At 38.3% G+C, this 24,138-nt stretch overlaps 1 protein-coding gene across 2 annotated transcripts; it reads right to left on the bottom strand.

Moving 5' to 3' along the window:
- Positions 1-3,502: 3,502 nt before the first annotated feature.
- On the bottom strand, positions 3,503-22,507 carry MED30 (mediator complex subunit 30). Of its 2 annotated transcripts, XM_082858379.1 has the most exons (5): positions 22,201-22,507; positions 14,947-15,105; positions 12,897-13,001; positions 12,741-12,803; positions 3,503-3,688 (listed from the first exon to the last, which is right to left on the bottom strand). In XM_082858379.1, exons 1-4 carry the CDS (start codon positions 22,375-22,377, stop codon positions 12,780-12,782), a joined length of 465 nt encoding a protein of 154 aa, XP_082714505.1. In that variant the 5' UTR covers positions 22,378-22,507; the 3' UTR covers positions 3,503-3,688; positions 12,741-12,779. The 2 variants fall into 2 exon arrangements, with proteins under 2 accessions (XP_082714505.1, XP_082714504.1); XM_082858378.1 differs by lacking the exon at positions 12,741-12,803.
- Positions 22,508-24,138: the final 1,631 nt, after the last annotated feature.

Here is a 24,138-nt window from a genome sequence, read left to right as displayed (position 1 = left end):
TTGCCTGCTGAGGTCATATGGTTGTGACATCTCACCAGATTCAGAATCAAAACATTGCTCAAGATGCCCCTTTCATGAGTAGTGTGAACTGGAGGCAGATGCTCAGTACAGACGGTCCCTGACTTACGACTTTTCGACTTTATGATGGAACGTGATAGGCATTCAGGAGAAACTGTACTTTGAATTTTGATCTCTTCCCCAGGCCAGGGATATGTGGTTCGATACTCTCCTGTGATGCTGGGCAGGGGCAGCAAGCCCCAGCTCCTAGTCAACCACACAGTCACGAGGTAAACCACCGATACACTTAAAACCATTGTCACTTTCCGTACAGTATTCAGTAAATCACATGAGCTATTCAACCCTTTGCTATAAAGTAGGCTTTGTATTAGATGGTTTTGTCTAACTTTAGGCTAATGGAACGGTTCTGAGCAAGTTTAAGGTAGGCTGAGCTAAGCTCTGATGTTCGGAAGGTCAGGTGTATTAAATGCCGTTTCGACTTACAATATTTTCAACTTGTGATGGGCTTATCTGGGACATAACCCCAACAGAAGTTGAGAAAGTTCTGTATTTACATTCCAGAACATTCTGGAACATAGTCAAGCAAAGCTGCTCCTTCAAGAGTGGCAATGAAGCATGATTCTTAGGAGCATGTGTTGTTTTTTTTTAAAACGAATTTATTTATTTATTTTTAGCTGCGTTGGGTCTTCGTTGCTGCACGTAGGCTTTCTCTAGTTGCGGCGAGCGGGGGCTACTCTTCATTGCAGTGCACAGGCTTCTCATTGTGGCGGCTTCTCTTGTTGCGGAGCATGGGCTCTAGGCACGCGGGCTCTAGAGCGCAGGCTCAGTAGTTGTGGGCCACGGGCTTAGTTGCTCCGTGGCATGTGGGAGTCTTCCCAGACCAGGGCTCGAACCCATGTCCCCTGCATTGGCAGGTGGATTCTTAACCACTGCGCCACCAGGGAAGTCCCAGGAGCATATGTTTCAATCTAAGGTTATCTGAATGTCTCCCGGGCAAGCTACTTCACCTTAGTTTCCTCATTTGTAAGATGAGGGTTTTAATAAAACCTACCTCATAGCAGTGTCTATAAGGATTAGGTGAGGCAGTGGTTATAAACCACAGGGCACAGAAGTTAATACCTGTTGTGTATTATTTTCATAAATTCTTTATAACCTTATGAGTCATTTATTCAAGAAATATTTATTGGGTGCCTATTATGTGCCAGGAAGAGTCCCTTCTTGTTGATGTTCAGAATGATACATTCACCTTGAATGACGCGTGGCCGACAAGCCCCATCACGGGTCAGTTGTTCATGTCCTCTGAGATGCTGCTGTTTCTTCAGGAGATTCCTCCAGAAAGCACTGCCCTGGCTGAAGAAGGCAATCTACACCCCCCCCCCCACCAGGAAGTAAACCCCCCTCTTGCCCAGCTTTTGTGCTCTGTAACCAACGGTGGCTTGTAAGAGCATTTCGGACTCCGCCAAGAGCCCTTGGAGCACAGGTGGTCTTGAATTCTAGCTAACAGGCCTCACAGAGTGGAGTGCTGTGCTCAGCCAAAGTACTGGTCTGATTTGCTGGATGCATTTGGATTCTCCTTATGGTGAAATGCCTGGTGGCTTCTGAACAAGTATGTAACTAGAGACAAGGAAAATAGATGAAAGAAAGTACAAAAGATATCTGGGGCAGGAAATAAAAAAGGAAGACGATGTGAGCTCTGTTTTTTCAAATATTACTTTCTTTTTCCTTTCCACGACCTGCCTGTTCAAATAGTCCTTTATAACACTGCAGAAGGAGAAAATAAGATAAAGGGTGCTGCATCTTCTCCTGTGAAAGCAAGCAAGATTCCAGTCTCATGTTCTAGGAAGTCATAGTCTTGAAGTCGTGCTGGTCCTCCCACTGCCCCTGAAGGGAAAACAGTGGTGGCCATGGCAGGAGTGCCTGACATTTACCAAGCGCCTGTATGGACCAGGCCCACGCTAAGGGCTGTACTAATATCATCTCATTGTGTGTGTGTGTGTGTGTCTGTGAGGGGTCACCTGATTGCTAAGAGGAGCTCAAGGTCTAGATCTTCCAGGGCCATTCAGATTTGAATACCATGCACATCCGTCTATGTTTTACCCATGTTTTTGAATCTTCTAGTCCGTGTACTGGTTAAGAATGAGGACATTGGAGCCAGACTAAGATTTGAATCCAGTTCAGCTACTTTCTAGCTGAGTGGCCTGGGGCAAGTGATTTATCCCTGGGCTTCCATTTCCTGATCTGTAAAGTGGGAGTATTAATAGTTACTATTTCACGAAGTTGTGAAGGTTAAATGAGTTATTACGTGTAGAACAGGGCCTGGCACACAAAATCTATCATTTTGGTTGATCCTCTATGATTAATTCTCCAAGGAAAATATATTCTTTGCTTTCAGTCCTCACCCCCTTTCTAGCACCTGTAAAAAGGGAAGGATAATATCTTATTCATATGATTGTTTTAATGACTTAGTGACTTAATGTATAGAAAGTATTGCCCTCTGTACTGTCTGTTCATAGATGGCACTCCATCTATGATGGAGTTTGAACTCCTCTTGATATTGTAGTATAGGAGCTTATTCTAAGATTTTTGGTTTATCTTTAATTTTATGCGTGCCAATCATTAATAATAATGCATTCATTAATGTATAAATTTAATCATTAATATGGAAATATTTTGACCTCAAAAGTATTGTTTCTTGCATCAAGAATAGTGAAAAGAAAAGACAAATAACGGCTTAAGGTAACATACAAAGTAAAAAGATCATTTCCTAATCAGTAGAAATTTACGAACTAAAATGAATTTTGATTCAAACAAGTTTGAACACTATTAACTGAATATCTGTGATGGTTATAGCATTGTGCTGGGTGGAGGAAGAGGGAAAATTCATCTGAATCCCAGGGAGCTTTCCGTCTACCTGGGCAGACAAAGCACACACATGAAGCTGGAACATACGAGCAGAAGGTAGGGTGTGATTGACCCAGGAGTCTGCAGAGTTCAGAGATGGTGGAAATCAGTGTGGAAAGATGTGAGGGCCAGCAGTGGGTTCACAGGAGCCTAGAAGGATTGTTAAGGATTTAACCAGACAGAAGGAAGGGAGGACAGGGCATCCAGGTTGAGGAAGAGGCAGGTGAGGAAGAGGCAAAGCCAGTGCTGGATTTGCCAGAGTGTGACATGGAAAGGCTGGGAGCAGAGCCTTCTGAAGGGCAGCCATCAGCCACCCGGGTCTGTCTCAGGCAGGTTAGAGTTTAGAATAAAACATAGCCAGAGGGCTTCCCTGGTGGCGCAGTGGTTGAGAGTCCGCCTGCCGATGCAGGGGACACGGGTTCGTGCCCCGGTCCGGGAAGATCCCACATGCCGCGGAGCGGCTGGGCCGTGAGCCATGGCCGCTGAGCCTGCGCTCCGCAGCAGGAGAGGCCACAACAGTGAGAGGCCCGCGTACCGCATAAAAAAAAAAAGAAAAAAAAAAAGAAACTTTCATTCTAGTGACTAGAATAAAATAATCTTCTTTAAAGGGAAAAAATACTTGAGGGGAAAAAAATGGTATAACATGTGTAATGCTGGAAATTTAAGTATCAGTTTAGTTCCTCATTGCTAACATGGCGTTTATATCCCAGATGAGATTTCGTAATTGATCCATAATTTGCTTCAGCTGTTGATTCTTCTGTTTGAGTTTCTGTGAAAACAAAAGAATTTATCAGAAACGTTTCATGAAATATATACCATGAAGGTAGAAGACTAAAATGTCACAAGTTAGAACTCCAGTGATCCAGACCCAAATTAAGCTAATTTCCTTAAGGCAGAAGGTCTCAATCCTTTTCTGGCCGCAAACATTCGCTGCAAGGCGTGAGGAAGTCTAATTCAGCCCCCAGAGGCCTACAGCTCCATCCCCCACCTCCCTTCACTCCTCCATTTCTACCACCAAAGAAAATAAGCTAAATATTTACTTTTTATAAAACCTAAGTACATAGATTTTCCAAGAGGCAGTGTAGCATAATGGTTAAGAACACAATCTCTAGAGCCAAACTCTCTGGGTTTATACTCAGCTCCTTCACTAACTAAATATATGATGTTGGCCAAATTACTTAAGCTCTCTGTCCCTCAGTTTCCACAACAGAAAAATGGGGATAATAACTGAACCTACCTCATAAGAGTTTTTATGAGGATCAAAAGATTTGATTCATGTCAAGTGTCAGAACTCTGCCTGGCATACAAGTAAGCATTCAGCAAATGTTACTGGTAGCCACAGAACAGAAACCGTCAATATAGAATAGAAAGTATAATAAAAATGCAATGCCTGATGCAATTGGTCTTTCAAACATGTGGCAGAACCACTGTTTGCTCTCAGCATGAAGTGCGACCTAATGCTGAAAACTGAAGACAAGATGGCACAGCCCTGATACAAGCTTCTTCGTAACTGAGATTTGCTGGATGCCCTGAATGCACGTGGCAGGTGTCCCTGTATCTCTAGATCTGGGTTTCTACTAGACCACAGTTTGTTAACTTCTTTTTAAGCATCCTTTCTTCAAATCCTATGTAGTAAATGTCTATGTAGATAAAACAAGATAAACACAGAGAATTTCAAAGTGCTTACTAGTTATTATAATAATCATTACTATTAAGTAACCTCTTGGAAACATTACATTTGGAAGTACTATTATTTAGTTAGATAATTTTAAAGATACTATATTAAAATACCTCCAGATCAAGTAGTACATGTTCATTATAAAGAGACTTAAAAATCTTAATCTTGATTTCATTAAAGAGCAAACTAAGATTAAATAATTGCTTATATTCTATCTAGAGTTAGAGAGGTAACAGGAGGTAAGAAGGTAAAAGGGAAGAAGAAATTCTTATTGGAAAACAGAAAAGCAATTTAAAGAGACTTCAATATTAATTAAATTTAATTCATATTTGAAAAGAGAATTAACACAACACAGTCAGATTAAAACATATGACCGTAGAGTACACAGGGTAAGCATACAGTATTCAGTACCATAAAGCTCACTTTAACATAGTTCTGGGGAAAAAGATACTATTAGTACTTTAGGTATTCAGTCTCCTTGTTCAGTTTCACACGCCCGATCTTCTAAGTTCTGTTGTCATAAGTATGTGGTAGCTGCCTATTAAGTCTTTGTCATCCTAGAGACCAAGAAACTTCTGCCAGCAATCAAGGGTGGCAGCAAAACAGGAATATACGAATAAAGGTGTATATTGGGAGGTCGAAAACCTCAGTTCCAGTTCTGACTCTGCCTCTAACTTGCTATTTGATCTTAGACAAATTCCTTATCCTCAGTTTTCTTCTGCAAGAAATTGGATTATATAATCTATTAGGCCCTTGCCAGTTCTAATTTGTTTATACCCATACATAAGATGAAAATCAGTTACACAGACACATGTAATGAAAACCAGTAAGCTTAGTTCAGGGAACTAATTCAAGGCTTCAAAATGATGCAGTCAGCTGCCCTTTTCCACCAAGCCATCATTCCCCTAAGCTGTGAGAGACTTCAGCTACCATGATTCCTTGCTCAATTCTCAGTTTTCAGGAGGAAAGTAGAGAAGAGCAACTGAATAAGAATAAAAGGAAGAGAAAGAATATGAGTTGATTTTTAAAAAATTATTTGAATTAGTACCTTCTAACATATCTTGAATATGGTCACTTAAAAAAAATTCTGAACTTCTCTTTGGAATGGAATTCTTAGCCTGTAACACATTTTGTTCCATAAATATTTACTGAGGGTATATTATGTGCCCGGCTCTGGGTTAGGCACTGTAAGGGAAGAAAAATGAGTAAGAAACGGTCCGTTGCCTTGAAGAAACTCCACATGAAGTAGGAAGAAGCTACTGCCCAAACGACTAGACCATAACCTGGTTAAGGCAGATGGCAGGGGAAAAATATCAGATGCTGTGGAACCCCAACTGGTAGGGTCAGCAAACAAGGAAAATATTTTTGTTTGGGGTCTAGAAAAGTTGGTGGTGAGCAAAGAGTGGAAGGAAGGATAAATTTGGTCTTGTTAGTAGATAATGGGGATCCATTAAAATTCTTGAAGAAGAAGAAATATGATTTAAACTGCAATGAAAAAGGTTAACTGGGCAGATGTGTGCGATGGGTTCTCCTAAATAACTTCAATAGTGACAAATCTGTATCCATGGAAAAGGAGAAAGAGGAGGTATTTAAGTTTTTGAAACAGTTGAAGACCATTCAGAGGCCAAGTCTGGTGAATGAAGCAGTGATCACATTTTCAGTATAAATTAAGGAGTAACTAGAAGTAATAAAATTATATTCTTGAGTGGTTAAAAACAGACTTTCAAATCAATATCAATACAGAGGTTACAGATGGCTCCCACAATGGTTACATCACTGGAATAAATGCTACTTTCAAGAATACTCATTTGGAAATATAAATTCTGATATACTCATTTAAAAAATTTAGCGTCATTAACTCTTAAAGTAAGAGAACTAAAAAATGTGGGAAATTTTCAAGGTAATATTCAACTCTAGGGAATAGTAAAACTTTTTTTAAGTATGATATGTCATAAGGCATTTGGACAGTTTGTCTCAAAGAGGCCACAAAGTTTTAAATTAAAAGAATTAGCATACAAGTAAAATACCTAGAGCCAAAACACATCATGAAAATATCAACAGCAAAGCTGACAGTCATGCTTATTAGTGGTTAAACTAAATAAATTTTCATGACATGATATAGGATTTAATATATACAATCTTGCCACTGATTGATTTTAACAGAGGTTGACAGCTGCTGTCATCAAAATCCATCATCTGTGCCTAATTTGTTACATTAACAGGTGAATGTGTAAGTAGAGTAGATACTTAAAAAAATATGTTTATGCTAAGTCATACCATGTAATTTACTATTCATACAATTTACTATTCATACAGAGGCTGTGACAATTGGTCAAAAATGCTTTAACTTATAGCTTGAACTCAATTATATGTCAACTCTGTAAAAACTACCCACATATCTCTTTCAGTTTCATTTTACCATTAACAGAATACTTTTAAGCAAAATAGAACTCATTCTGATATCCTTAAAATATAGTCTCAAACAAGTGTTCATCCTTTACTTGGATATTAAGGCTTATGGATTCAAGCACATATGAAAAGAAAATGAAGTATTTTAAAAAGCCAAAAATTTGACTATTAAAATTAGGCCATTCTTCATCTGATGATTTATATCAAATACTGATTACAAATTTCATGCCCCAAAGTTTCATGCCACTATGGTAGACATCAGTGATATATATGTTGTTAGAAACCAGACTGACCATCAATATGTTCTGTAAAATCTCAAGTACACAGTGATACTCAGCTGACCCTTAAACACTGTGGGGGACTGGTTCCAGGACCTGCCGCGGTACCAAAATCTGAGGATGCTCAAGTCCCACAGTCTGCCCTCTGTATCCATGGTTCTGCTTCTGCAGATTCAGTCAACTGCATATTGTGTAGTACTAGAGTATTTTATTGAAAAAAATCTGCATATGAGTGGATCTGCACAGTTCAAACCTGTGTTGTTCAGGGGTCAACTGTAGTTGAAAAATTAACTCAGTTAATTTAAACTACTTTTAATAGCATCTGTGTGATTATGTAATTAGGCCAACATTTTACCATCTGAAGGTGGCTATTTAAAATAAACATATTTTTCACAGAAACACTCAGGTATGTGTGCCATTAAGGCAGAAAAATATATATCAATTGATCATGAGTTTACTCAGTGTTTTAAATTTTTTCAATTATATTTTAATCTTATATTCTAGAAGGGAGGTACAAAGTTGGAAGAAGTGGGGGAAAAGAAAAAATAAAATACCTTAGTACCACTAATTATACATAAGATAACTTGGTTAACAGTCAGAATATGTATTATATTCAATTCACATTTATGATGTTTTATTTAAGGAATGAGTCAAAAATCTCTTTGGGTCAAAAGATCCACTTTGGTTTTCAGCTGTTAACTTTATTCTCTTCTGCCTTTTTTAGGGGAATTTCAATTTGAGTTAACCAAATCTTAGTCCTCTCCCTTTTTTTTTTTTTTTCTGGTTTCTGTTTACTGCTTAATTCTCCAGTACTCTCAAATTACAGTAACAATTCCCAGGAAGTAAGAGAGAGCCATGAGGCCAATCAAATAAATACTTCCTGTGCCATTCAAGAGAAGATAGTTTCTCTCTAAATTCTCTTAAAAAAAAAATTCCCATGGAAATATAGGGCTAAGCTTTAAATCTGTTTAATTTAAAACATGTAATGGATTCTTTCCTCTTTGTAATAATCTTCAGTTCAATACTATGTTAACTAAAACAAGTTTTATGCCAAAGTTAGAAGTATGTACAACAGCAAATTCAACAGATTCAAATGGTTTATTCAAAATCAAAACGAGTTCTCAAATGCCTGAAGTATAAATGGGAACACAGAATTTAAAATATGGGCTTTTATTCCATAAATAGATGAACGTTCAGAAATACTACTTTGTGCATTGAAGTAAGCCTGTTGCAGATAAACACTGTGGACTAAACACATGTGTTTATCTTTTCTTTTTTCTCAAACCCTAATAAAATGGCAGGAGAGGAATGAAAAAGCTATAAATCCATGTGGAGAAAAATGATCAGAAAGGAGACAACAGTAGATGTCAGGTGGCACATGTTAAGAATGAAAAGTAGAAGGGGAGCAACAAATGACATGGGAGGAAACTACTGTACAACCCAGATGGATGCAGGAAGGACGCCAGTGAGAACGGGCTGATCCGCCACGGAGACCTGGAGACAGGTGCCATCGCAAAGTCAGCACGTGAGGCCCCGGGAACAGAAACTGGAGGGAAACAGCTACAGGGACGCGCGAGAGCCCAGGTGCTCACTCCCACTCCTCACCAACGGGGGACTGAGTACCCTCTCCCGCGTCCTGTCCCACGTTTCAGGGAGCGAGAGGTTTGTTTCCTGTGAAATTGAACCAGAACAGCTGGGGATTCAGTGCCACCAGCACAGCAGACGGCAAGAAGACATGAGACTACACTCTATTTAGGGCACTGGAAGATTCTCCTCAGAAGAAATGGAATAGCCCTAAAGAAAAAAAGGCTCAGTAAATGATAGTTGGGGCTCCCCTCAAAGAGAAGAGCCAACTTGCTTCCAAATCTCGCTATGATGAAGCCAACTCACAAAGCCTACGATAGGCTTTCCAGTGCTTCCCTCCCAAATACAAATGGCTCATGTTTAAGCATCAGATGCTCACCAGATCTTTTAGAGCCTCCATCTGCAAAGACAACAAAACATAACAGGGGTTGGCAGACTATGGCACGTGACCTGTTTTTGTAAGGCCCATGAGCTAAGGATGGTTTTTACATCAGAACAAGGACCATGGGCTTCCCTGGTGGCCCAGTGGTTAAGAATCCGCCTGCCAATGCAGGGGACACGGGTTCGAGCCCTGGTCCGGGAAGATCCCATGTGCCGCGGAGCAACTAAGCCTGTGCGCCACAACTACTGAGCCTGTGCTCTAGAGCCCATGAGCCACAACTACTGAGCCCGTGCGCCCAGAGCCCATGCTCCGCAACAAGAGAAGCCACAGCAATGAGAAGCCCATGCACCGCAAGGAAGAGTAGCCCCCGCTAGCCGCAACTAGAGAAAACCCATGCGCAGCAATGAAGACCCCAACGCAGCCAAAAATAAATAAATAAAATAATTTTTTAAAAAAAAGAACAAGGACCACATGTCTCACAAAGCCTAAAATATTTACTATCTGGTTCTTTAAAGTTTGCCAAACCCTGTATGAGAAGATTATGGAAGAATACCTTCTAATTTCTGAGGGAACTTGATTTACAACATAGAATTTTATATCTAGCCAAACGATCAACTGGACAGATACGTGAAGGCTGAAGTCCCTGCATTCCTCCTAAAGAAGCCACTGACGCATGGACCTTACGGAGGCAGAAATAAACCAAGAAAGAGAAAGATAGGAGATTGAGGAAATAGTGAAACCAACAGAAGAGGCGAAGGAAAGCCCCAGGGCAATAGATGAACAGCAGGCCCAGGGAGCATTCAACCAAGACCTGAGGAGATGGGAGGACTTGGGGTGGGGGTGGGGGGGGGAACCTGTAAGTCGTCTGGTAATTTGATTCTGGAAAGTTGGAAAACAGTACTGAGGAGCGGCCACAGATGCATAAAGAACTAACCAAAATTTTTCAAAATTACAGAACTATTAACTTAAGGAAAACAAAATAATTATTCAAGGAAATGTAATTCTAGTTTACTATGTGGCTTAGCAATAAGCAGTATTTACGTGCCACAATAATATGAACACAGAACATTTATTGAACCCCAATTATGACAACCGCATTGAAAGGACTGGGGGAAGGAAAGTATGTAGGTGGGTCCAGGACAGAGAGAGACTGTACAGAGAGCTACATCCTCATGTGGAGAAAGAAATACTCTTATACATCACAGTCTTGATATCAATTACATCCTTTACTTAAAATTCACAAAATTCTACGTCAATAGCTAGTAAGAGTTTTTTGATTACACACTGTCAAAGTATTACTATAGTCTGATTATATGATAGGTCTTTAAAAAAAATCAAGAATAGGTTATGACTAAACCATCATATTAGGAAAAAAAGAGGAACTTAGAGAAATGGAAAGGGAAATGAAACTTACCTTTAGAAAAATTACATCTTTCTGAAGTTACACAAGCTTACCCCCACCCTCCCCCTGACCCCCCCCCTGCAAATATCATAATATCTTCTATGGTAGAGAACAAACTATATGTATGTCACATGTGGTACTCTGAAATCAAAGTTACCATCACAATTGTGTTTTATTTATATATACATTTCATTGTATTTTATAAATAATATCCTTACTATAGAGAAAAATAATAGAACACATCCATTGTGAATTAATACATAGATTATCAACAGAAACATGTAACACTTAATAAATGAATGTCTTGTATCTCTGTACTACCAAACACCACTTATTCTTCAAGATCTAAATTAAAAGTTCCCAATCCCCTCGTAATTTCCTACTGTAAATTGTTTATGCTTATTACTGTCAAATTTGCTGGAACTATTCTTCTTAATTTATATTTCACCTCTTAAAAACTGTTTTAAATGTTATTTTAGAAAAATCTATCCATCTTTTTCTTTTTTCCTGAGTTTTGATATACATTTTTCTTTTAATTTTCCAATACTTTGTTTTGCAAGTCTTATTTTCAACTCTGAAATTCATTTTGACACATGGTGTAATGTAAAAGCTAGCTTAATTTTCCCCCAAAGTGTCTCTCTTGAAAGACTAATTTTCCACACAATCCCTCTTAGGTCATATTAAATTCTCATATACAATAGGAAGACTTTTTCTGGCTATTATTTTACTAATCTATTCTTGTGCCGGTATTTCACACTTAATTATTGTTTTTACAATATACTTGATATCACGTTTTAGTTTTTGAAGCAAAGAGTTCTTTATTTTATTACTCTTATAGGAATTGTTTTATATATGCATTTTAGTATGTTCCCAAGAAAATCCAATTTGCATTTTATTTGGATTTGTTTTTTGATTGGTATTGCGCTAAAATCTTACTAGTTTTGTGCAGTTTCAAGAGAATTCATATTTGGATTTGGACTGTTACTGTTTAGAATAGTTATTGCCCATATAAGAACTTAATGTGTTCTTTCAACTATTCAAAACTTCTTTTATGTATCTTAATAAGTTTAGTTACATATATCATGGAAATAATTCCTAACTACTTAATATTTGTTGCTGCAATTGTGAATAGGATCTCATATTCTAATTTCTTTATGGCATTATAGAAAAATGGTATCAATCTTGTATTAAGCTCTTCTTTCAAACACTTATTGACTCTCATCAATGAGCTTCTTTGAGCTTAAGCTTGAGTTAAAATGTTATGTACAAGCTTCAGGAACTTAACAGATTTGTACATAATATTATAACCCGTTTCCTAAGGTTTATTTCAGTTTCACTGGCTGTAACTTCTAAAATAGTATCAAACACAGTGGTGTAAGGCATCCTGTTTTATGCCTATGTTTCATCTCAATGAAAAATGTTGGCTACTTATCTGAAATAAGTTTTTTTTAAAAAAAGGCTATCTTGTTAATAGTTTTAAGCATTCTTTTTTTCAATTTAATCTACTGATATTATATGTAAACTGAGTCATCCTCCTCTACCTCAGAAAACCCTCTGTGGCTGTGGTGGATTAATTAATACCCTGATGAATTCTATTAACTAGCATTAAGAATTTCAGGAGTGGGGCAGGAGGTGGGAGCATGTATTTGTAAGTGAAGGAGCGAGATTGGTAGTTTTATTTACTGTGCTATTTGTTAGGTTTTGGTAACCATGTTTCCACCACAGAAAGAACTGACAACATTCCTTATTTCCCTGTTTCTAGAGAACTATCTGAACATTATGTTCTGAACTTCTAAAAGTACTCAGCAATAAATTCAAGTTAGGAACTTTTGTGGGGTGGAGGGTGGGATGGCGCAGTGCTTTGATAACTCAATTTCTTATTCAGCTGTTGAGACATTCACCTCTCCTACTTGTAAATTTTTATCATTTGCTCCTCCAAATACGCTCTAAGCTAGAGAGCTACAATTCTGCCTAGAAAAGAAGAAAGTAAATGGGTTGTGACTGAGTGCCTATGAGGCTTTTCTAAGAGCTTTACTGCCTGAATTCTGTGGTCTCTCTTCTGACTATTCAGATGGCATTTCTGCTTACCTTTTAGTCCTGGGTTGTACTCTAAGTAGGTTAAATTTGTCACAGAAACAACTTCAGGTAATTCTATAATTCAAATTATGTTGTTGAGTTACACAGACTCCCCTGTAATTTGTATCAATAATTCGGAAATATAAAACATACAGACAAGCAACTCACTTTATTGACTTCAGCAATTTCTCGCCTCTCTTCACTAGCAAAACGAGGTGGACCGGCCCGGTCATCATTCTTTGAGCCATCGTCTTCCACGTATGGAATAAGTTGCTGGGAGTGACAGACAAAAGTTAAAAAAGTCAAACATATGACACACAATTTCCAATTATACTGGTATAGATAATGCATCCAATTAAGATCACTTTTTATACTTTTCTCTTAATAGTACAAAAATATATTTTAATTCAAATGACAGCCTAAAATAAAAGCCTTAGAAGTCTGTCATTTCAGTGCACTCTACACATTAGCTTTTCAGATTTCTTTTGCAAAATAGTCCTTTTAGCAAAATTAGTTGTCACATGTAATTAAGTAATATCCTACTCAGTCAATCAGCAAATATTTAATTGGCAGATAGTGGCTGGGGAGACACTGCAAAAATAATGACAAGTAAGACAAATGACAAATAAGTCCTACCCTTACGAAATTTATAGTTCGTTGAGATGGAACAGGCTTTCCTTCATCTATACTAAAAAGAAAGGAAGTTCATGGATGCATATTATATAAATGTCATTTACTTACTATCTAGTATCTGTGCAGATTTCTAGATGTCTTTTAGTTGGGAGAAAGTTTTTTTGTAAGAGAAGAAAATTTATATAGCAATGAAACTTCTAGCAGGATTATAATTAAATACGTATGATTTGTGATGAAGTTTATTTGATGAAGCCTCTTGTAGATGTCACAGAGACTTCAGGAATTATCTAGTCCTTCCATCTTATATTACCAATGCAGGAACAGGACAGAGGTAAATAACTGGTACAATCAGGAGTCAATCTGCCCAAACTTCTATGAATTCTTGGGACAAATATAGACTTGCCCACATTCACAGCCACTTTCTTCCTTTCCTCTCTCCTAACGCAAGCAGAGTGGTCCTTCCTCCTGAAGACACTTTGTCTCCATTCCTGTGCCCTGACTCCTCTGCCCTCCTGTCTTCATTTATTTTCCCCAACCTCACCCTACCATTTTCTTCCTTTTTTATCTAAACATGTTCTCCCATTTGGAGGAAAAAATCCCTAACCCTCAACTCTATCCCTCCTTCCATCTACTGCTTTCTTCTCTTGCTTTTAATCTAACCTTCTTGAAAGATGGATATCCACTTTCTGGCTTCAATTCCTTATTTCCTGTTTAATCTTCAGCTCACTGTGATCTGACTTCTTGTTGCTACCTTTTCACAGAAGCTCTGCTCAATATACCAACAATTAATCTGGTGGACAGTTTTCCTTCTTTATTTTCCTTAACTTCTCTGCAGCATCTGTCAATGTCAACCACATTTCCCATCTTCCACATCTCTGACCCCGTCTTTTCAGGCTGTATTGCAGTTTACTCTTTCTCTGTGCACTCTTTACATGCTGATCACTCAAAGAAGAAAGCACCGATCACAGGAAACTGTTCCTTATATGTAATGAGAGAACATCCAAACCTTCCCAGCTACCTTTGGTGGCAGACATATAACTTGTCAACAGGAAAAGGGCACCTATAAAAATATATACCTAATTAACTAAAATATATCTATGATCCGAGATTAAATTTAAAAAATATTTAAAAACTAGAGTGATTCCACTAAGATAATTTAAATTAATAATGATAAAAATAGTTATAACCTTTTATCTGTAAAGAACTTACATGAAAACCACTTTAAAAGGATTTTACAATACTATTAATATGCCTACTAAAACATCATGCACTGATTTAATTAAAATGAGACACTGGAAGCAATAATAAAAATTGCCACAGACAACCCTCTCCTCCCAACAACAAAAATTTACTATCAGCCTGGATGTTAAAGTCTACTAGAAATTATTAACAAGAAAAGACAGTAATAATTCTATGCATATATATATCTATCTATATATATCACAATTTCATCTTCTCTAGTCAAAAGCAAAACCAGTATGTTTCATAATCTGGAAATATGGTGAAAACAGAAGAGAGAAAGGAAAAAATTACAAATGTCTTGAGACTATCTTAGACTCATCCTCCCTCTACCACTAAAACTTGCCTCTACTGGAATGGGATCCATCCCTCCACAGTTTTCATTGCATTTATCATAGACCAATCGCAGCTTCCTGAAGAGAATAGAGAGTTGGCGAAGATGATCCTGTAGCTTTGCTAACCGGTCTTGATATGTTCCAGTATGGTAAGTGACACCGTTTGGCAGCTTCTCAATAAAGAAAAAGAAGAAGAAAAGAAAAAAATTAAGATCAGGACTTTTCAGCAGAAGAAAAAGAAGAGTATGCTGCCACTGTTGCAAAAATAATCTCAAAATACCTTAAATATGATAAGATAATTAAGATACTCAAGGTATGCATTAAAACATAAAGCTGTCATCAAAAGTTTTACTTTAAGGGCTTCCCTGGTGGCGCAGTGGTTGAGAGTCCGCCTGCTGATGCAGGGGACACGGGTTCGTGCCCCGGTCCGGGAAGATCCCACATGCTGCAGAGCGGCTAGGCCCGTGAGCCATGGCCGCTGAGCCTGCGTGTCCGGAGCCTGTGCTCCGCAACGGGAGAGGCCACAACAGTGAGAGGCCCGCGTACAGAAGTTTTACTTTAAAAGGAAATCAATAGCAGGAGATAGGTGCAAATCAATCTGTACTTGAATATCATTAATAAATTATTACAAGTAACTGCTATGATCATAACTGTGTTGGATGCTTATATATTTTTAATTCAGGAATTTTATCAAAAGAAGCCAAAAATATATACTGAAATGACAAAAATCACAGATAAATGGAAAAACTACTACCTATTTAGAACTAAATGCACCTTTTGTGCAGTGCTGAAACTCACAAACAAAATCTTCCTTTCTCTGTACATCTTTACAGTATTTTATTCCCACAATTTGATCTGTGAAATCATCCTGAAATTAGAATTAACAAAATTTGTACCATGTTTTCTAGTATACGAGGTAATTTCATTATAAGCACTCATACATACACTTACCTTGGGGAATAAAGTGACTTAAAACCAAGACCCAAACTACTGTCTAATAGCTAGAAGATCAGTCCAGTCTTTCTAAACCTCAGTTCATCCTTTTTTTCTTTTCTAAACAGATGAGGTAGGAATGCAAAAAAAAAAAAAAAGAAGAGCCTGGTAGAGTGTTCAGAGAAGAAAGAAAACAAGACACACTATCGTTACAAGTAGGTAAAACCATAAACACTAAAAAAAAAAAAAAAAAGACTGTAAAGGCCTATATGTAGTTGTTAAAAGGTGTAATAGTTGATAAAAGATGTAATAGGAAGGTAGGCTTAATAATTCATTTTCTTCTTTTCTCTCATTTCCAAATTTCCTGTAATGTTATGTTTATAAGTTAAGGAGATGGATCTTCTGAAATTCTTTGAAATGAGTTTTATTAGGATTTTTGGAAATTCTCAAGAATTAAAACATTCTGAGGATTATATCTCAAAGAAATGTGATAAAAGTACCAAGGACTGAATTAGTCAAAACCGTTTAAAGGATAAAAGCATTATAAGAGTTCACCCCCCAATACAACATAGGATTTCTCATGACCTTTCAATTTATGAACTTTCACAAACATTATCAAATAAGAGAAAAGTTTCAAAGGGTCACTGCTTTCTTGTTTGGGTGACAATAAGTATAATGATTACATCTTGCATACAGAAGCAAGCTCTACCTTTATTATGGTACTGACTACGTTGAGTACTTTGCCCATATTTTGTACTTAATAAAGACTAGAAGCAGCTGACACTTATATCCCTGTATTTAGTATAGTGCACACACACAGAAAGTCTTGAAGTACAGTCTGGATTATTTTACTTTCATGAATTATTTTTTCCATAAATGGACACTTAAAATTCACTAAGAATTCTGTGTTATGCAAAAGAACTCTTGATAAATCCTTTCATAAAGGAAAACAAAATCCTTTGAAATACAAAGAACCACCCTCCTCAAATTCACCCTCTTAGCAAGTTTGGGTATTAGTTTTCACATAGAGCATCAGCTTCTCAAAGAAGGGAGCAATTAATTCATTCAAAAAATTTACTTTTCATGTTGTCAGGCACTGTTCTAGAAGCTGAGGTAGAGCAGTGAACATGAGAGAGATAAGTTTCCTATACCATAGTATAAGTTATCATAGTGCCTAGGAGCTCTTGGGATATACTATATAATGTAGATGCTTAGCTAACAAGCTCATCAGTAACCATCTCACTAATGAATATTGAATATCTGTAAATAAATATGTGATCATACCGCTAGACACTAAAAAGGCATTCAACTAAATTCAACATCCATTCTCAAAACAAATATAAAACTCTTAATAAAAATTCCCCAACACAATAAAATACCTTTATCTCAGTTAAAAAGTCAGCACCATGATGAATGTGGAAATATTACAAGCATCTGCACTAAAGTCAGGAACAGAACAGGATGTCTGCTAAGACCACTAATACTACCAGTGAACACTGTTCTGGAGGTACCGGCCGATGCAATCAGAGAAGGAAAAAAAAGTTGAAATATTAAAAAGCTGTGGCATAATCGTCACTATTTACAAATGATATAAAGTTCTACTATCAATAAAGGAAGTCAAGAGAGAGATGGGTACAAAAGTAATACAAAGAAAACCATAGCTCTGCTTTCATATATAAAAACAAAAGAGAATGAGAAAGGAAAAAGACCCCATTTACAACACCAACAATAAAGATAAAATATCCAGATAAAATATTTGACTTAAAAAATGTTAAGATAAATATGAAAACTTAAAATACTTCATAGAGACACAAAAAAGGATATTTTGTGTTCTTGGTTAATAAGACTCAACATCATACCAATATAAAGTCTCTCTATGTTAAATCAATGGAATAAAAGCACTAACAGGATTTTCTCAGAACTATTAAGGTGATTCTAAAGTACATGTGGAAAGATAAGCAAGAATGGCCAAGGCGATTTTGAAAAATAACTGTAAATACTTTATAGAGCCTCAATAAATGTAAGAAAGTTTGCCATTACTACGTAAAAGAAGGCAGCTAAGTGGAATAAGCATCCATAAATTGATTCATTTATATGAAGTAGCATCTGAAATCAGTGGAGGAGGAAAACCAATTATTCAATCAACTTTTTGGAAAAAGTAAAGCTGGGGCCATGCCTTACACTTCATACTAGGATAAATTCCATACAGATCAAAGTTTTAAGTATAAAAATTGAAACAAAACTGAATTTTTCGTGATTTTGGAGTGGGGAAGGACTTCCTGACTGAGACATTGAACCTAAAATGACTGATAAATTCAGCTACCTTAAAAAAATATATGTATGGCAAAAGGTAAACAGACTGGGGGAAAAAATTCTTGCAAGTTATATCATACAGAGCAAGTTTTTCTAATATGTAAATAGCCAAATCTTATAAGTTGGGGGAGAGGGTAAAAAAGACCAAAAAAAAAAAGATAGAAAAATGGGCAAATAATATGAACAAGCAGTTAACGGAAAAGGAAACAGAAATGATTCATAAAAATATGAAGAGATGCTGGAACTCATTAAGACTAGGAGAAATGTAAAGTAGATTTTCACCTATCAAATGATCAAAGATCCAGAAATATAATTTGCTGTGTTAGTCTCAGCCTGATGGTTGGCCAGGAAATGGTAGCATAAGCTGGTACAACTCCCATGGAGTGCAATTCATCATAATTTATCTAATTACAGAAGCACAAAGCCACTTCTAAGAATTATGCTGCAGGTATACTTGAGCATTTATGTAGGAAGGTATTCACTACAGTATAACAGTGAGAGATTAAAAGCAATCTAAATGCCCTTCACTAGAGGACTGGCTAAATAAAGCACAGTATGTCCATGCAGTGGATTACTATACTATACACCTTAAAAGGAAAAGGAAGTATTTTCTGTATAGATATGAATAAACTCCAAAATGTACCAAATGAAAAAAGCAAGGTGCAAAGTGTGTATAATATACCAGTATTATCTGTGCAAAAAGGGAGGAAATGAAAGAATATACATTTGCTTAAATATGCACAGACTATGTGGAAGGATATATTAGGACAGTAATAAAAATCAATAATAATCATCACCTGTGGAGAGAAGTTAGCTAGCAGATAGTGATGGGAGGGGGAATGTTCACTGTAATGTCCTTTTTTATTTCTGAATTCTTCATATGTTCAGAATATACGAATATATTCTATTATATATTCAAAACAATTTTTTTTTTAAGATTTAAAGCATAACAAATAGAACCAAAGCAATACTTTCTTAAGCAGGGAATCTTAATCTGGGATCTAGCGATCTTTAGGGAGACATCTGTTAACCCCCTGAAATTTTATTCAAAATGTTTACATGTGCATTTTTCTCTGAAGAGAGTCCATGGTTTTCATTAGATTTTCAAGAGGCTACAGGACAACTAATAAAGAACCGTTTCTCTAAAACAAATGCTCAGAAATAACCTCAGCAGTTGATATTTATGGCACTTCATCCTTCTAGATTAATATAGAATATAATTTTTAAAATTTGAATATTTAAAAGAATGCATTAATAAATAGCTTATATGTAGTCTTGTTTGTACCACTTCTCTCAGCTTTTTATAAATGAAGGAGCACACTGTTGCTTCATTTCCAGCCAATTATAATATGGCCCACAGGGTCTTAGAGGAGTTAAATCACAGGATTCACAATATAAGAAGCACAAAGAAATAACTATTGTAGTCCCTTACAAATTGGTTTAGAATATATGTCCACATGTAATCTAGTTATTAATAATACTTTTTTGAAAGAGTTCAGTTCTTTCAGTGTCTGTTATGGATGTGTATTATATTTCTGTTAATAGTACAAATTGTTTGACAGCAAGTTAGTATTATAAAGAGGTTAGTAGGACGAGCTACCAGTCATGTGTGACGTTGGGTAAAGTCTTCTCTCTTTAAGCCTCAATTTCCTTAACTGTAAAATAGAGATAAAAATACTTCTTAGAACTGTTCTTATAACAGTATACCTGACCAAGGAAAGTACTTGATAGATGTTAGCTATTAGCTCTACTAGTCCAATACAGCAGGTTGAAAATAAAGAAATATTTGCTAAATTCTGAGATCATTTAACCCATACTTTAATCATCTTATATATTAATCCATTAATTTTTAAAACAATTGCCAAAGATTTCATATCTTCTCTTGGATTCCCTTTGTATTTTATTTCACGCTGGCTTTATTGACATGGTCTTAAAATATTTCCATACAACTGTATTACTTCTAGAATCAACAGGAAAAAAAACCCTCAACCATTAAAAAAAAGAAAGGCAATAAAACATTCTTTAGTGCACCAACTGAAATAAGAGTTCTAAAGTTCTAAGAGTCTGAGGGCCTGGATTCAAATTTACCCTATACTGACTAGATTTGGACAAGTCACTTCACCTCTCAGAATCATAGAATCCTCATCCATAAAACAAGAATGATATCCACATCCCATAGTAGTAAAGATAAGCATTAAAAATGGGTTAGCGGGCTTCCCTGGTGGCGCAGTGGTTGGGAGTCCGCCTGCCGATGCAGGGGACACGGGTTCGTGCCCCGGTCCGGGAGGATCCCACGTGCCGCGGAGCGGCTGGGCCCGTAAGCCATGGCCGCTGGGCCTGTGCGTCCGGAGCCTGTGCTCTGCAGCGGGAGAGACCACAACAGTGAGAGGCCCGTGTAGCGCAAAAAAAAAAAAAAAAATGGGTTAGCAAGGGCTTCCCTGGTGGCGCAGTGGTTGAGAGTCCACCTGCCGATGCAGGGGACACGGTTTCGTGCCCCGGTCTGGGAAGATCCCACATGCCGCGGAGCGGCTAGGCCCGTGAGCCGTGACTGCTGAGTCTGCACATCTGGAGTCTGTGCTCCACAACGGGAGAGGCCACAGCAGTGAGAGGCCCGCGTACCGCAAAAAAAAAAAAAAAAAAAAAAAAAAGGATAAGCAAAATGGTGCTGAAATAATTGGATATCCAAATGCAAAAAAAACAAAATCCATATCTATCATTATATAAAAAAATTAACTCTATGCAGATCATAGAACTCAATGTAAAACCTAGAACTATAAAACTTCCAGAAGAAAACATAGGAAATCTTTGCCACCTTGGGTTAGACAAAGATTTCTTAGATATGGAACCAAAAGCAAAATCTGTAAAACAACAAATCAATAAATTGGATTCCATCAAAATTTAAAATATCTGTTCTTCAAAAGGCAATATGAAGAGAATGAAAAGCCACAGACTGGGAGACAAAACAAAGACATACAATACAGAAAAAAAAAGAAAAGACGTACAATAACAAGCGCTGGCAAGAATGAGGAGTAACTAGAAGGCTCAAGCACTGCTGATGAAAATGTGAAATGGTGCGGCCACTTTGGAAAGGTTTCTTAAAATGTTAAACAGACATTTCCCTTATAACCCAGCAATTCCACTCCCAGGCATCTATCTTCTTAAGAGAAATGAAACACATGTTCACACAAACACTTGTAGCTGAACACTCATAGCAGTATTATTTATAAGAGCTCCAAAGTGGATACAACCCAAATGTCCATCAACAGATGAACAGATACGCTAATTGTGTTATATTCATACGGTAGAACACTGTTCAGCAATGAAGAGGAAGGAACTACTGATATATGCTGAGTGAAAGGAGCCACACCGCCCGCCTGTACCAAAAATCATAGTGTATGTTATATGAAACTCTATAAAATGCAAACTAATTTACGGTGCCAGAAAGCAAAGCAGAGATTTGGCTGTGGATGGAAGGCCAGAAGTAAAGATTTAAAAGGGGCACGAGGAAACTCTGTGGGGTGATGGATGGATTCACACGTCCACCCACATGTGTCAAAACTTTAAATGCATTGTACTGTACGTCAGTTATACCAAAATAAAGCTGTGTAACAAAATGCTTAGCAGAATCTGAATTCAACACCTTGGACCCTCAAAAAGTATTCTGTGGAAAAATATGAAATAATCCCAAGAGCATGGCGGAATGAGACTCACCTCTACCTTGAAAGATAACAAGAGTTCGCCTAGAAACCTGAGAACCCGGTCGAATCTAGAAAATGTAGCTTCAATCTTCCAGAAATCCGGCCTAGAAAACATCACCTCCACATCTTGGGGACAGACACATTATTGGGGAACGCTTCTGAATGTAAATGGGGGCGACCAACATACTCGAGGTTTGGCCAGGGCAGACGCGTCGACGCCCGGGGGCCCCACATAACAATTAAACCAGCAGCCCCCTCCCTCGCAGAAACATCCCGCTTTCTCCACGCACGGCCGTGACCGGAGCCCTCCTTCCTTCCCACCTGCATGTTCCTCAGGAGCTGGAAGATCTCCATGGTGCGGTACACGATGTCCTGAACCGTCTCCTGCCCGATCCGGCAGAGCGATGCGGTGTTAACCTCCCGGGCCGCCTGCTGGGCTTGGGGCCCGGCGAAGGGCCCGGGCGCCATCCCTGACGCAGCCAACGGAGGGGTGGACATGGCGTGGCAGCGGCGTCAGGTCAGCAGGGCTGCAGAGTAGGCGTCAGGGGGTCCGCCCGACCGTCGCTGGCCTCGGCGTGAGCAGCAGCTTCTAAGACCGGGCGATCTGATTTCAACACAGCTGCCGTGACTTCCGCCACGGTGACGTAACACGTCATCAAACGTCACGGGGACAGCGCCCTCGGCGGGGTCCCTGGGAACCTGTGTCAGCGCAAGGTCGGCTGGGATTGGGCTGGACGGCTGGGAGGGGCGGGACGGGCGGGTTGAGTAGCCAATCACCAGCTGTACTCTAGCCAGAGGGGGCGGTGCGCGTGGTGGAAGGCCGGTGGGCTTTCCACCGCTTGGTTTCCCAGTCTCAGCCAATGGTTAGAATTCTTGATAGAACGCTTACTTCGTCTTAATTTCCTTGCTGATCATTTTTTTTTTTATAACAAGCGTACGAAGTGTGTAGTAGTATTGTTCTTTCACAACTAGAAGGCAGGCCCAGAGGGACTACTTTGACATGTTTAGTCGCATACAGCTTGCAACTGATAACCTGCGATTTGAGTTTTTGATCTTCAAGCTTCACTGTAACCTGACACCAACTCCCCATTTGTTGTTGGTCCCTGCTGAAAAGTCGGTTTATTCGGGAAGCTTTCCCGATCACCGGAAGTATAAAATTAACACTTCTCTCTCACATACACTATCCCCCCACCCCCATCCCCTTTCTGACTTTGGCACTATGTTGTATATAATTTTCAGTTTGTTTACGTTCAGACTTCTCCTCGCCTTATTCACACACACTAGAATGCAAACTTTGTAAAAACAGAGACTATGTTTTATTCGCTTACTGTATTCTCAATGCTTAGTGATTGGCACATAGAAGGTGCTCGATAAATACATGGTATGACATTATAAATGTAAGAAAAATTAGAATAAAGCCATTCTCTCTCTTACCACTTCCTGTCCATTTCCAAAGGAGGGGGAAAGTCCAGAATGTGAAAACTGGTGATAGGCACTAAATTACTGTGTTTTAAGTAGTATCTGAACACTCCACTGGTAAGGACTTCACAGGAAAATGTTATTAAAAATGACATAGGAGCCATTGTGGAGATTTTAAGCATAGTGATTTACAGCTGTTTAGTGAGCAATTGCCATTTGACAAATATTTACTGAGCACCTACTATGTGATGGGTGCTAGAAGTGGCGATAGAGTAGTGGACAAGTCAGACAAAAACTCTGCACTCCTGGGACAGACTACTAAATATTGTGATGAGTGTCTAGAAGCAAAAGTTCAAGGTCCTAATATCTAGGTGCTAACAATTTAGGGGATCAGGGACAATCTGAAGGGAATAAGTTGGGCCCTGATGGTGAATGGCAGAGGGTGCAGAACACTGGAGCCTCTTCTGTGAGGGGATAATGGGGCAAGGGGACCTCCAGATGCTTCCAGGGTCAGAAGTTTAGCATCAGGGTGGGTCAGGAAATAAGGCTGAAGAGAGGCAAACCTCGGAGGACCTTCTAAGGCATGTCAAGCAGTTTGGGCTTTATTCTGAGTGAAAGAGCAAGCCATTGAAGAGTTTCAGGAGACAGGAATAATTGCCAGAAATAGTCAACTTAGAAGGTTTATTGTGGCGGCTAAATGGAGAATGGTGAGTATGTACTGTCTCCTTGTTCCCTGCCAAAGGAAGGTGATAATGATGGTGATGGTCTGTATTAGAGAAGTAGTACAGTGGGTAACTTTGAATAAGTATTTGGTAAGTAGAATCTGGAGAACTTGATGTT

This window comes from Leucopleurus acutus (assembly GCF_964270905.1).
Source record: "Leucopleurus acutus genome assembly, chromosome: 17".
Lineage (NCBI taxonomy): Eukaryota > Metazoa > Chordata > Mammalia > Artiodactyla > Delphinidae > Leucopleurus > Leucopleurus acutus.
The sequence above is the reverse complement of the archived record's forward strand: the minus strand, read 5'-3'. Positions and strand labels throughout refer to the sequence as shown.

Bases quoted from the DNA above. Each gene is read 5' to 3' on its own strand.
- MED30 (XM_082858378.1), bottom strand. From the start codon at position 22,377: ATGTCCACCCCTCCGTTGGCTGCGTCAGGGATGGCGCCCGGGCCCTTC. The intron at 13,002-14,946 runs GCAAGTTTTAGT...TGTCACTCCCAG, and splicing joins TGGATCCCATTCCAGTAGAG to CAACTTATTCCATACGTGGA. The intron at 3,689-12,896 runs GTGAGTTGCTTG...TTGTTTTCACAG, and splicing joins AAATTGCTGAAGTCAATAAA to AAACTCAAACAGAAGAATCA.